At 38.7% G+C, this 15,279-nt stretch overlaps 1 protein-coding gene across 5 annotated transcripts in view; it reads right to left on the bottom strand.

The window, feature by feature from the left end:
- Positions 1–15,279, bottom strand: part of LOC134205659 (armadillo segment polarity protein) — a 114,442-nt gene that overhangs the window by 8,311 nt on the left and 90,852 nt on the right. For 3 of the 5 annotated variants that reach the window (XM_062681144.1, XM_062681145.1, XM_062681146.1), the window contains 4 exons: positions 11,046–12,676; positions 10,326–10,529; positions 9,845–10,117; positions 8,419–8,512 (listed from right to left, as the gene is read on the bottom strand). In XM_062681144.1, the coding sequence (XP_062537128.1) occupies positions 8,419–8,512; positions 9,845–10,117; positions 10,326–10,529; positions 11,046–12,676 (2,202 nt within the window). Of the gene's footprint in view, positions 1–7,309; positions 8,199–8,418; positions 8,513–9,844; positions 10,118–10,325; positions 10,530–11,045; positions 12,677–15,279 lie in introns of all 5 variants that reach the window. The other 2 variants (XR_009978173.1, XR_009978174.1) reach the window with 2 other exon arrangements.

Raw genomic sequence — 15,279 nt, 5'->3', positions numbered from 1 at the left:
GTCCATTGGGATATTGAATAGTATAATATCCCGCAGAACAATCTTCAAATAAAATTTTACCATTGGAATTGCTTTGAGCATTATTCCATGAACGGTGTTTGGCATTGAAGTCACCAATTACGAAGAATTTTGATTTGTTGCGAGTCAGAATTTGAAGATCAGCTTTCAACAAATTCTTTTGCTGCCCATTGCATTGAAAAGGCAAATAGGCTGCAATGAAGGAAAATTGACCAAAATTTGTTTCAACAGAAACTCCCAAGGTTTCAAAAACTTTGGTTTCAAACGAAGAAAATAATTTATGTTTGATACGTCTATTAATGACAATGGCGACCCCACCACAGGCGCTGTCAAGACGATCATTTCTGTAGATAAAATAGTTTGGATCTCTTTTAATGGAGAGTCCTGGTTTTAAATACGTTTCAGTTATAATGGCAATATGCACATTATGAACTGAAAGGAAGTTGAATAATTCATCTTCCTTACCCTTTAGAGAGCGGGCATTCCAATTTAGAACTTTCACACAATTATTTGGAGTCCGATAACAATTTTTTGTGTGTACTTTATACCAACCTGAACAGCTTCAGGAATGGTATTTGCTTTGAACATTGCATCAATCATGTGATGCAATTGTTCAGTTAAAAAATCAAAATCGGAAGCAGTCATGCTACCTGAATCGGCAACATGACCGTTATTTTCCGTTGGGACATGGGTATAAACCTCATTTTGAGAAGAGAAATTTTGTCTACCAGCAGCGATGTTTGCATACGTAGGTACATTGGAAAAATTGGAATTTACTGAAGTGCTTGCTACCCGTTGACGAGCGGCAAAATTTGTTTGTGAATTGTGGTGGGTATGAATTGCTCGACCGGTAACCGGTTTCGAAATTTGAGCGTTTGAAAATTTCTACCCGTCGTATCTGGGATCCGATTGGAATTTCCGTCATCAATTTTGCACGGGAATTCAAAACTTTTTGCGTGAAGGGCATTCCCAAAAATTGAATTTATGATTGCCCCCACAATTTGCACATTTAAATTTATTGGAATCTTCTCTCACAGGACATGCGTCCTTGGCGTGAGAGGTTCCACCACAAATCATGCATTTAGCATCCATGTGACAATGTTTGGTTCCATGACCCCACTTTTGGCACTTGCGGCACTGGGTGGGGTTTTGGAAATTTCCCCCAGGCCTGCGGAAATGTTCCCATGTAACACGGACATGGGACATAATACAGGCCTTTTCCTAACCTTTCATATTATTTAGTTCACTTTTGTTAACTTTTGTTTGAACTAAATAAAATTCTTGAGAAATGCCCCTCTGGGAAGTACCAGAGTGGGATTTCTTTTTCATCTTAATTACTTGGACTGGTGAAAATCCAAGTAATTGAGAAATTTCAATTTTAATCTCATCCAGTGATTTGTCATCACTGGGAAGACCTTTCAAGACGACTTTGAACAATCGCTCAGTTTTGTCGTCGTATGTGAAGAATTTATGGCGCTTCTCAGTTAAATACTGAAGAAGACGTTTGCGATCGTCAAAGGATCCCGGCAAAACGCGGCAGTCACCCTTCCTAGCAATCTGAAATGAAACCTTGATCCCCTGAAGGTTACTCAAAATCTCATTCCTAAAGCCAGAAAACTCGGCAACAGATACCACAATCGACGGAATCCTTTGCTTTTTCGCATGAATCGAATCACCTGGGCTAGATTCGATTTGCTCAATATCATCATTAATCAAATCGAACTGATTGCTCAGTTCGATAGGAGAAAAATTATTTCCGACATTAGAGTTTGAAGGAATATCTGAATTCTCCAGCTTCCTTCTATTTTCCGCGCTTTGGCAGGACGGTCTTGAAACCTTGTTTCTTAGAAGGAAGTGGAGAATTCAAAGACTCCCCCTTCCTCTTGTTTTTATTAATACTCATTGCTGAGCGTGGAGACGTGACCTTCTAAGAGGTTTTTTCCCAGAACGGTGTCCCTGCAGGATTACCACCGCTTGTCGGAATTTTACTTCCGCAAACGGGTCCAACGTAAAACGAAGGCACGGGTCCTTGCAAAGATCGTAACGGGATCAGTGGGTACAAATAGCGCTGAGAAGCACAGTTGAAATTAAAATAGCTTCGGGTAGTATTAAAAACTTCCTTCCGCAAAGAGAGAACGAACCGCACAGCACGAAAGCACGATGCGGTCTGATCATTCAGTTCTTGTAGATTTAAATACATCATGTTATGCTGAAAACCGCGAGAAGATTAGAGTTTATTAGGCAAAGATATTAGCATTTTACTGGAGTGTTGTAGGGGTGAATTTATTTCTTTTCAAAGGTAAAAGAAACGAAATTTGCTCAAACCCCACTTCAGAGAAATGCTAATAACTTAGCCGGGCAAACTCTAATCTTCTCGCGGTTTTCTGCATAACATTCTGTATTAAATTCTTCAAGATCTGAATGAGTATCATAGTTCTTCATCGTAGGTTGTGCCGTCCAACTGCAATTCACTGTTTTTGGATGTTTCTGCATACATTTTTCCATATAAACTTCCAACGAGCTTAGCACCACCCAAACGTTGACCGATTTGGCTGAAATTTCGTCCAGTGCATCAGGGCATCAAATAGAATCGAATAAGAGGGCGGCCCATCAAAAAAAATTGAAAAAAGTTTTTCCCATACTAATTTGAGCCACCCTAATGTACGTTATGTGGAAGATATTGATTTGGAAAATGTATTGGAACGACAAAGTATATCGTACTTTTTTTTTAATGCGGAATAAGTAATATGCCGAAAAACTTAACTCATTCGTGCAATTACTCCGAAGATGTATTTAGTAGTAGAATAAATGAAGCTCCAAGGAGCCTTTGTGGTTTACAAAAAATGCCAAAACTTGGGTCATAGGGTGAAAGAGTGAAAGGGTCATATAGCCGAATAGGACATTTGGCCGAATAGCAGAATTGGCCACTGAAACTCGATTTTCAAATTCCCGGTTTTTTCCCGCTTTTCCCGGTAATTTTTGTCAAATTTTCCCGGTTTTAATTTAACTTGAAAAAAATCAGGGTAAGAGTTTTCTTACCTTTATACTTAAATTATTAATTAACTAATTTGAACAAAGATTTAACCCGAAGACAATCTTCGTTTCCGACCAAAATAATGATTCAGTTTTCTAAAAAAGATTTAAACACATTTTAGGCAATCAAAACATTCGATTCGTAATTTATTCAATTTTACTTTTTTAATTTCTAGAATTAATGTCTAGAAAGTAAATCTTGGATTTTTTATTGGAAACTTTGAACGTTCCCATTCAATATTAGTATATTGAAATGTTCTAAGCTATGGAACCTTTTCATTATTCCCCGTGTAACAAATTAGAAAACTATCTTAGAGTATCTTTTTCGCCATCACAACTTCTATTATATTAGGTTAGTTGTGGAAAAATACTAAACTATGACGAGCTCGGTGATCTAGTGACTACCGCTTCGCCTTATAAGCAGGTGATCGTAGGTTCAATTCCAGACTCGTCCCTTTCCTACTTTGTATTTCTATCTTAGTTATTTCTGTGTTTTACTTTCTACTGTTAAATCCTTCCACACTAACAATTCCAAAACCTCCTGTGGTACCTATGAGAGGTCGTAGAGTTCTCTGCATCTTTCTTAAGTAGGTGTCCAACTAGCCATCCTTCCTCCTCCTCAGCATTCACAAGGACGTGGCTAGGACAGATCTCGTCTATTGGAGAGTGCATTGCTTTCATCTAAGAGATGGTGATTAGTCTCAAATCATTATCTGTGGTAACGGATGAAAGTGATGCTACTCTCATTCGCGAAGTCGAAGTAAATTCTGCTCTCCCCTTCTATGGGAAACCCCATTGCTATCTGTCAGAGTTTGAGTGAAACATGGCCGCCATCTCCTCCTCTCTGTTGCTCTACTGTAAAAACCCATAAAGAACTGTCATTGTTTGTGTGAAGAATTTGGCTTGTACCTCCTACGAATTTGTGCGAATTGCTCAATGCTAATGCTAGTTGCGAAAAAAATACTAGACTAAAGATATTTTACTCTTTGAAATATTACAGACATATTCACGAAGATTTAAAAATCTACCATTTTTAATGATTTGTTGAATTTTCAAATATAATTCCAAACAACTCTTGAACATGTGTTAGAATATATATTATTTACCATACTCATTTTTTTTCGAATTCTGTGCAATTGGAAATTTCATACAGATAACAGAAGTACATACAAATGAAAACTTGGACATTAGAAGAATAACTTAAAGATAAAAACATTCATTTGAAAAAATGAATATTTCGATATTCGATTCTATACTTTTATGTCTTATAATATGTATTATATATGGCCGTTTTTGTTTAACAGATTTAATTAATTACAAATCGTTCAGGTCCTATACTAAAGGATACCCCTTAATCCCATAACTGAGGATATCCTACAACAAATGTACGCATACGTATAAAATATCTCAAGTTAGTCAAAAAGCCGATTACTCGAAACTGGAATCAAAATGATCTAGAGGCAAATGGATCTGGAAAAAACTACTTATTTTTTTTACCTCACACATTATGTACTAAAACCAGATAACTCAGTTAGAATGCGATTGAATAATGAAAATTAAAGAGTAAATATTTCCCTTTATATCAACTTCATTAAAAACTTTGAAGAATTTTGAATGTAAGTTGTCCAAAATTTATTTTTTCCCGGTTCATGTTCTGAATTCCCGGTTTTTCCCGCTTTTCCCGTTTTTCCCGATTCGCTGGCCACCCTGTGAATAGGTTATTTGGCCGAATAGATCATTTGGATGAATAGGTCATTTGGCCGAATAGGTTATATGAAAAGTGAGAAAAGAAATGTTAAAAGTGAGACGTCTCACTACTCACTTCTCATTATCCACAGTGAGAAGTGAGAAATGAGTGAGAAGAGAGATGTCCACTTATCACTACTCAATTCTCACTTCTCACTGTAGAAAGTGAGAAGCACGTAGTGAGTAGTGAGAAATGAGGAGTGAGAAGTTGACATCTCACTTCTCACTCCTCACTTCTTAATGTGAAAAGTGAGTGGTGCGAAGTGAGTAGATAGACGTCTCACTACTCACTTCTCACTTTTTACAGAGACCAGTGAGAAATGAGAAGTGAGTAGTAATACATCTCACTTCTCACTCCTTATTTCTCACTGTAAAAAGTGAGAAGTGAGAAGTGAGTAGTGAGATGTCTTTCTTCTCACTTCGCACTACTCATTTTTCACAGAAAGAAGTGAGAAATGAGGATTGCGAAATGAGATGTCCATTTCTCACTTTTCACTGTGAAAAGTGAGTAGTGCGAAGTGGGTAGTGAAACGTTTCACTTTTCACAGTGAGAAGTGGGAAATGAGTAGTGAGAAGTGAGACGTCTCAATTTTCACATCTAATTTCTCACTTGCAAATGACATATTCAGCCAAATGATCTGTTTGGCCGTATCTCGTATTCGGCCAAATGCTTTTTCGACTAAATGACCATTTCGGCCGAATGACCCGTTCGGCCAAATGGGTTTTGGCCAAACGAACCTTCCCCACTCATAGCATACACGAAAAAATGGTTAAATGTGCAAATCGCCTTTATTTTTTTTTGTGCAAGGAAAAACGCGAGGTGAAGGCTAGGACGGCCATTGTAGCAGCCATTTTCAGACTCTGTCGTGATTATCCTTAACATGAGGAGTAAGTTATTGAAGAGAACATTGTTCCGGATGATTGGAGGGGAATGCAGATGATAGTCATCCGAAGGCCTGTGGAGTCAACATAGGATTCTAATTCATATTGTTCCTGCTATTTTGTGTTGGGAAGCTGTTGAAGAATCTAATTTTCTCCCGGAAAGATAAATAGCCTGAATTAAACTCTTTTTGTCATGTACACAGTTCGGCTTCTTGCACGAACGATAATGAAAGGCTTTTCTCGAAAGTAAGCCTACAGTCAAAATGGTAAACAGATGTTGCAAATGATCCTAAAGAATGCATATAAAAAAAACAGACAAACCAAAATATTAAAAAAAAAAACGATTTTCAAATTGAAATGGAATTGCTCTATAGCCTAGCCATTCAAAGTCAAACAATCACGCAAGAACTTATGGTACTATAAAATGAAACTAGCGAAAGGATTGATCATAACAAAAATGGTAAAACTGAGAAAAAAAATCGAAATTTTGAAAATAGGCTAGCAGAACTACTAAATCGCTGTCATCGAGATGGAAGAAAATTTAACACAAGAGATTATAGAAAGTTGCTTGTGAATTACCTTTTGAAAATTATAAAATGAAATTTGATTGAAAATGATTTGAGGACAGAATTGGACATTTTACTATTTACATATTACATATTAATTTTTTTTTTATATTTTATAAGTTTTGACTTCTTTTAAAATAAAATCTAACTTTGTAATTAGAGTTAGAAAAACATAATAAATAATCCGTTCTTTCCGACGATTTTTTTCAAAGAATTCGATAGAAAGGAATCACTTTTGAAAAAATGCTAGAACAAAAGTTGTTTGACATAGTGGAAATTAGTGAAAACGAAAAAAAGTTTTTGATTGTAAATCAATAGTTTCTTGAATGTTTTCAGTAGTTTCATTATTTTTTTTCACAAAATTGATTATATAAGCAGTCTAGCAGTCTATCATAGAGATGTGCCAAATATTGCTTTTTGTTGTTGAAACAATTCAATAAAAGTTCCCATGGTAGTAAAGTACCCCCTAATAGCATATTTTGCCATTTGGTATTAAGTAATAGATTTGGGGGAGCTCTACTACCATGGGAGGAGAGGATTAAAAAGTTTTTAAATACAGAAGTTAAGTTCCTTTATCCTGTTGTGCTAAATTCCTACAACTCTACAACAGCGCCTTGAGAATAGGTCGAATGTGCAAAAAAGAGGCTCTCTTTGGTTTCTCTTCAACTTATTATAAAACTACACTAAAGTTTACTTCGGATTTTCTTGGCAGATACCTATCTAAAAACAGTAGCGTACTGAAGTCAAAATGTGTCAAAAAATACAAAACTAGCCTATCTATTAGCAACAGAACGTATGCAAAGAGAACCTCACTATTGCATATACAACCTATTTTCAAAGCAATCTAGAACTCTAGTTTTCTCTGATTATTCATAATCATAGCCTGTGGTGCAAATCTGGTGCAAACAATTCTAAAGCTTTTAAAAATTGTGTAAAACACACAAAACACAACTCAAAGGATAATCAAAAAATAACAAACCCAAAAACGGTGTGTGTAGGCAGTAAAAAAAGAGAAAGCTCAAACCAACATCCTGAACTTCACTCATGCAAAATAAGGCAATCACCTTAATAAGTTTAAGCCGAATCCGCATTTACAAACACGAACACTCACAGACGCGCCCTCGTAATCTGTAACCGCGAGGCGATGTGACATGTGATGTTTACTACTGCTCCGCTCCCGTGATGCTCCGACTTCAGATATTTTCTTTATGTGTGTATACTTTGAAAAACGCATTTTTGTTATGATGTATTCCTTCTAACTCCCCTAGTTCCGTACCGCATCAAAGGGGGGTTCGCTCGTTTCTTGTCGAGAAGTATTACAAAAAATGGCTCCACTTCATTTCTCGACACTTTCTTACACATTTTTTTTATATTAACAAACAACTTGCTTTATCTTGAAATTTGTTTTACACCATTCTTTTGTTGGTTTTTAATTCATGCATTATCGTTAGGTTGTTTTACTACCATTTTCTGATTCTACTGATGCTAACGTATAAGAAATATCGTATAAGGGAGAAGGACACGTTTTGCAACGACTAAACAAAAAAATGGAAACTGCTCTTTTGGATGGAACACTACTTCAAAATGACTAAATTTTCCTTTATTTTGCTGTGTGCTTGCATAAACGCTAATTTAATGCTATAATAAACTAGAGTTTGTACATTAGCAGCATATTAGCATTGTAACCTCACACAGTGTAAAAAGAGTATTAATGAGTCAGTCCCAAGTTTGAAACATAATTATCAAGAATAGAAGCCGCATTCTAAATGTCACAAAATTGGAATAAATAGAATAAATAATAAATTAACAACTTCGAAGCGAAAATAATAAGAGAAGGAAACTATTTCTTGGAAGTATTACGAACATAAAAATGACTTTCTAACGCGTTAATCTAGTATTATTTCTTGTTAGACTTTTGCTTCTTCAGTGATGATATATGTTAGGCTGGTTTAGCTGAAAGTACATGAGATACAGAGAAAACATAGATCGGTGGGTTAGTATTAAGTAGTTTTTCTCCGTTAGTAGCTTGCGCAGCATGTTTCAAGATAAATATGTTGAATAGGTACACGTGGTAATAGTGGTAAACATCTACAGTTGATTAATACGGGTTGTCTTAGTTAATAACCATTATTTTACACCAGGTAGAGCGGAAAACCACGATAACTTTACGTACCTTGCTGGAATGCACGTCCGCCGTGCGAGCTGTGCACACTGGGGGGACCTTGTCCGTAAAGGCCCTCATATGCTTGGTCAGGCGAGAGGATGTCCTGCACCCGATAGGTTGGTAGTGATTGTGTTGGAAGCGTTTGTGTGTGGTGTGGATTTGGATGTGCCGATTGCGATGTGGGAAAGTGTAGTCGAACATAAAATAACCGAAGAGGAAAGAAATGAAAAAACGAAGGTGAGTTGATTTTAGATATAAGACTAATTTGGGCAATTCAAAACAGCCCATTAATTCATGACGGTCCCATGTTATTTTACGTTAATTTTTAGATAAGTTTAAAAGACGAAAACGTACCCCAGTTATTTTTATTAACAAACTGAACAAAAATATGTGTTTCCAGATAGTCCAAAAAAACATATTTATATGTTTTCCGCTTTGGTGAGAAAACATCCAGATTCATTTATTCTTAGCAACAGAAATCATTGGACAAGATTAATGATAATTTGTGTGTGAGAAATTTATCACGGTGAGATTAGGGCTCAAACTTTATGTTCTAATTGCCCAGAAAGTTTTTTTTTTTCAATGGGATAGACATGAATTTATGAGCAGTAAACGTAATTGGAACTTAAGCTCTTACGGATTATTTTTTTCAATTTCCAATCGTTTCCAATTTTGTATATTAAATCATAAAACAGACTGAGGATCCGTACGTCATTTCTCAGTTCTTAATTCATAAAGTAAAAGGCCAAAGTGTAATAACCCTCAAATCAGTGTCTGATAAAAGTTGTCGTTGAAGTAATGAAATTTGAGGCTGGACACTTTTCTCTGGCGGAGAATGTTTTGAAAAGAATGAATTAATTTCGAAGTGATTCTTTGGATGTGGTAATGTTTACAAATGGATACAATATTTCATGCGTCGTGTCACTAAGGAAATGACGCGCCGCGCCTGACAAAATATCGCAATGCTATTCTGGAACAAATCCTGCTATATCTAAAACCTTAATAATTTTTAAATAAATTGTGGAATGAATTGCTAAAAAACTTTACCAAGAAATGACGTACAAGATTGAGAAAAAAACAGCCCACAGAATTCTTAAAAGTAGGTATTATAGGACATTTTTTCAAACCTGAATACTATTTTTGAGTTCAAGGACATTTTATAGGCAATACAATTATATAAAGACGATTTTTACAAACGAGCTTACTGAAATATTGACGGCAGAATTTACCTTTCGTCATAATACTTTTAAAGTGAATGAACAACGAATACCTATAATACATTCTATACAGTAACCGTAAGATAATAAAATACTACCCATCATGAAGCGATTGGAAACCATTTTGATCTCTCCAAACTTCCACGGCCTCGGCTTTACTCATACTTGAACGATTTCTAAACTCTACATTCTAAAGCAAAACAGCGTATTGCGTTTACCTGTAAATCCGGCCCTATCCCGAGTTCACCGTTGTTCCACATCGTATCGTCACGGAACACCGGCAGGGTGGTCAGTTCACTAGAGAACCGTTTCTTGTAGTCCATCGATTTGTCCTCGCTCATCTTGAACAGGACGGCGGCCGCATAGGTGGCAACGCCCTCGTTGGCGGAGTTGAGCAGTTCAGTCAGCGGTGCGGTGGCACCCTCGGCTTCGATCATCTCAGCCACTTCCTTGTCGACGGCCAGCTCGCACAGGACACCGGCGGCGACGCGCTGCAATGGAATTTCGATTCGAGGGGAAATTGTTGAACATTATTGCATTCAGCAGAAGTACATAAGCACAGGATTGGCAGCACCCCGTTATCAAGGGGAACAAACAACGCATGCGCTTAGGCAGGAAACGTCGACGCTGGGGAAAGCGAGAAACCTGTAGCATTCGGAAGGAGCGATAAAAGTGTTTTGAAATCGTTCCGCACATTACCTGAATGTTTTCGATGTCGTTGTAGAAGAGCAGCTGTACGAAGATCGAAATAACGTTTTGCTGGCGGATGAGCTGCCGGTTCAGATCCTCCTTTGAGAGGATGTGCAGTGCCCCAACCGTTCCCTCGACAATTTCTTCCATGCGTACGCCATCGGCGTATGCACCCGGTGGCTGCGAGCCGTTAGTGGCCACAGATGAACGTTGCTGCGAAAGAATATTATTTTTATTGCTTATAAATGTGATAATAAAATCAAGCGAACATTTTTTTTATAAAACCGATTTCGTAAACGAATAATCAAACGAAATTTGTCTAACCTGACTGCACAAAAACGAAAACCACGGTGTACATAAGATTCGACTGGTGTGAGTAAACTGCAGTCATATCAAAAAATTATTACTAAAAAAACGCAAATTAGGACGGAACTAATCAATGAAAAAGTAGTTTGAAATAGATTTGACTAATAATTTAAAAACAAATATTTGAGTAAAATTAAATGTTTTAGGCAGAGACTAAAAAGTAATGCTCTTTAATATGATTTTCGAGCATCATCTGTCGATAATTTAAATAATATGTTACTTGAAATGTAGGCTGAACATATACTGCCGTGATTCGCATGTCAGTCCCATCTTTGCTGGGTTTCCTATTCATATGGGACAAATATGCGATTCACGACAGTATAGATCACGTTCGATTGGCTTTCACTTAAAGTTAACACTTACCCTTTGCGTTTCTTGGAACGCCTTGAAAAGCAACCGCACCAGCAGATGGATTGCTCCGTGCTCTCGCAAAGGTCCAGTGTTAGCTGGACACAGCGCCACATTACGAATCAAACCGATAACGGCCTTGATTAGCGGCCAGCGCGATGGTGGATTAAGCAGCTTTACGATCACCGGCAGTCCGAAGTGAATGCGAACGATGTTCTGTGCGGATTCCGATTCCGGATGGCGCGAAGTCAGGTGTCGGAGAGCGCACACCGCTGGCTCTGTGATTTCCTCTCGATCACCCGCATTGATGATGGTACCAACCAGGGCTTCGACGCCCCCGACTTGACACACGGTCACCTTATTGCGTTGGTTGTTACATGTCAGGTTGGAAAGAATGCCGGCAGCGCACGTGACAACGTTCACGTCCGACGAACCCAAAACCGTGACCAAGCCAGACAAAAGCGTATCCAAACCATCAACCTTTGTAGCGGCATCGGAAAGGTTACGCAATGTCCAGAGGCAGTTCTGCACGAGACGCTGGGATTGGTTTCCTAAATGCATTGCCAGAGCCTGCATGCCGCCAGCTTCAACGATTGCTGGCTTGTTGCTCGAACAAACGGACAAAACCTTCAGCACACGCGATGTTGTCCAAAGTAGCTTCTCATAGTCGTATGAGCGCATGATGCGAACCAATTCGCTCGGTCCAGTGGAAGCAAGGATTATAAGTTTACTTTCTTGATTTCCGTAGGCAAGAATCTGCAAACAATCCGTGACAATGGCCAGAAATTTGACATTGTTGCGCTGCAACAAAGCGACCATCTTTTGTAAACCACCAGCCAAACGAACTGCCATCTTACTGCCATCCTGATGGAGCAACAAGTTGTGAAGCGTTGTGATTGCGTAAAACAGCACAGATTCAACCGGTGATGAGAGCAGCTTGACCAGTGCTGGAATGCCTCCGGATTTGAAAATTGCTAGCAAACCTTGACGATGGTGCGATAAATTGTGCAACGTTCCGACAGCTCCTTTGGTGGTTTCCAGATCGTTGCTCTGTGACAATGCACGCACCAAAGCGGCGACCATCTGAGGACTGTTCATAATAGCATGACGCGAAGCTTCCTTCTTGGACAACTGGTGAACCATCATGGCGGCTTGGGAAACCACAACCTGATCCTCATCGTTCAACAGTTTGATCAACTCTGGTATAGCACGAGTGGCCAGATCGGCATCGTCTTGATAGTTGATCAAGTTGACGACAGCGTGCTTGAGCATCTGCGATGGCTCGGACAGCCGCTGTACCGCGGTTGGCTGCTGTGGATCGAACTGTGTCGACGGGATTTCGATGCCCTCTTCTAGGGTTTCCGGGAACATGGCGGCTCGTACACGCTGCGAGCGTGTCTGGCTGAGCTGCTGATTCATATCGTCGACCTGATCTTGGGTGAAGTTCTGCGAGAAGCCCTGATCCATGTCGAACATCAAGGGGTCGTCTTCCATGTCGTCATCTTTTCCACTGAGCGATGGAACCTGTGTGACGGCACCCGAGTGGATACCAGAATCACCCAAGTACGAGTTCTGTTGCCACATCAGCGTTTGCTCCTTCGCCGAGGGCATCGGCATATCCGATGTATTGTAGGGGTTGTGGGACACTGTTGACAGATAGAGAAAAGGGAAATGAAGAGAATTAATAATTGATGATACCATGCGGTTTCCGCTTTGGGGGTTGGTGTTTCATTCTAGGGGTTCATTAAAAGGGTTTGTCACCACGTGCGAAAACACTACACATTCACAAGAGTCACACAAGTGCGACATTTCGCAAAATGCAATTTACTGCAAGAAAGTAAAAAGGTTCGGGGAATCGTGCAAGTATTGCTGTATAAGCACTTACTAATAGAGACATGAACGCAAATTATTAAATATGTATTAGCCTTGTGGTTGTGCGAAAAATTGTCATTCCTATCAATTTGATTGAGACTTAACATAGATTTATAATTTATTTTAAACGGCACAATTTTTTTGTCAATCTGCAACAATATGCAACGTGAACGATACAATTAAAAAGATCAATGTTTTCTTATTTCCATCGTGCAGTGAAAAACTGGGCTCCGCTACCAAACCGCACGCAGAACATTAACAAGAATACAAAACGGATATAAAGCGCAACATAATTTCAAACGGTATTTTTTCATCGAACTCAAATACTTATTTCAAGTTATTGAAAGTTTAATTTATCTAAAGCATCTATTATCCATTATTGTTGTAAGGTCCATCAGATGCCGAGCACTGACTTAAATTATTTGCTTGTTTTTGCGGAAATTCAGGTCCAAAATCAAGAAACAACAAGGCGAGGGTTTTACAACACAACGAAATAGTGTTGGTTTGATGATGAACATCACCGAATCACAGAAAAGATAAATGTTGCAAGGAGTCGAATGCTTAAGGCTGGTACCCAACTAAACAGACAATATTTCAATGTAGCAACAAGTGCAGAAAAAAAAACAAATTGACTGCAGAAAAAAGAGGCAGCATGAAAAGTGTCCTATAGTTGAAGACAAGAAATCATGAATCTGCACGATATGCGCAGATTTTACAGGTCTAACAAAAGTATTAACCACATTCAATTACTGAGAGGATAATTGGATGACAGACGAAACTATGGTGACAGACAGCCAGGTGGAAGAAGCAGATTTGTTTAACGATGATATCGAATGGCAAAAATAAAACCTTAAATGAGCTGAAAAACAGTGAAACCGCTGAAAAGAGCAACACCCTGGTAGAACTACTCGAGTTTGGTGTGAGCAGATGCATCAATCGATTCTTCATATTGGAGGATGAAGAACTGCCTACCGGCTGGTTGGATGGCCTCATATTCGCAACTAAAAGAAAGGGCACAGGCTGGAGTGTGCCAATTACAGTGGGATTACTCTTCTAAACTCGGTGTTTGAATTTTGTCATGCATCCTGTTCAACAAACTGATACTGCTGTGAGGCCTTCCAACGACTCGTTTGGGACCTTAGATGGACCATCGCCCAAATAGTTTACTCGAGGATGCGATTATGAAATCTTGTTGTAATAGTCTTGATCTTAGGATGAAGGTTTGTCCCACTGAAGAAAGCAGGCTTGACAAAACTCCTCAATGAACGACAAACTAGCTTTTTTTTGGCTGTTTTGCGACGCATGATGAGTTAACGGCAAGCCTGATAAACTGTCTCTCGTTTGCCGCCTATAAGGTCGGACTCAACTCGCACAGGCACAGCGAATTGAATTACAGAAAAACTGAAAACCGGGATCTGGCAGCTTTGTTGTATTTGTTTCGAATTGCAAAGATGTTACTTGATGCCGATCAAGTGTATGCCTTAGCTAAAATACGTCTGAGAAGTGACGACATAGGTTACCCGTCTTGAAGTGGGTAGCTTCATTTGTATCCTTCAAAGTTGGGATGAGTATGGAATTGATTTCTAAAGAATTGCCAACCTCAACATGACCGAAAGGCTTGTCTTCCAGGGATCATCAGCCGTTTCTCAGCGTCTGCACGTCTGATGGGGCCTTCCATCTACAGGCAAGTACAGTATTCATTCGCGCATTTGTGTCCCTGATGTATTCGTCGCTTCTAGTCATCGTCCATCAACAAATCAGCTGTATTTTTCTTCTAACTTCATACATTGCACAATTTTGGTATGCAGTCCCGATGAAACCCTCTCCTTCCCTGGATACTTCGTGTACCATTATCCAATAGTCATTAATCGCCCTGCTTCATCAATTCCACCATTTGATGGTTGATTTAAATGGGATAGTACACACCTGTTTCAACTCAAATGAAGGCGCTCAACCAAAAAGTTCGAAATAAATTTCTTATTTTTTTTTGTGCTTTTTTGCGAATATTGTTTGAATATTGCTAATATATTTTGTTCGGGCGAAACCAAATGTCAAAATCTATTATGTGAATAATTGCGTCACCTATCGATAACTTTCAAAACATCGGCAATGTCGTTTCATAAGGGCGTGACAAGTCTTCCGTTTTGATGCAAAGTTATTGTGTATAGTTTATTTGTAAAAAAAATCCATCTGGTATATGACTTGTTTTAATAAACATAAATGTTAAAATAAAAACGCAGTTCACTTCATGACGGTCCGTCTTGAATACAAAATAGTGACTTCCAAATATTTGTGTAGAGAAGATGCGATCACTCAACCAGGTTTAAGTTAATACGAAAAGTAGCGTATGTTGCTCAATCCTTGGCCCAATATGCTA

This window comes from Armigeres subalbatus, chromosome 1 (assembly GCF_024139115.2).
Source record: "Armigeres subalbatus isolate Guangzhou_Male chromosome 1, GZ_Asu_2, whole genome shotgun sequence".
Lineage (NCBI taxonomy): Eukaryota > Metazoa > Arthropoda > Insecta > Diptera > Culicidae > Armigeres > Armigeres subalbatus.
The sequence above is the reverse complement of the archived record's forward strand: the minus strand, read 5'-3'. Positions and strand labels throughout refer to the sequence as shown.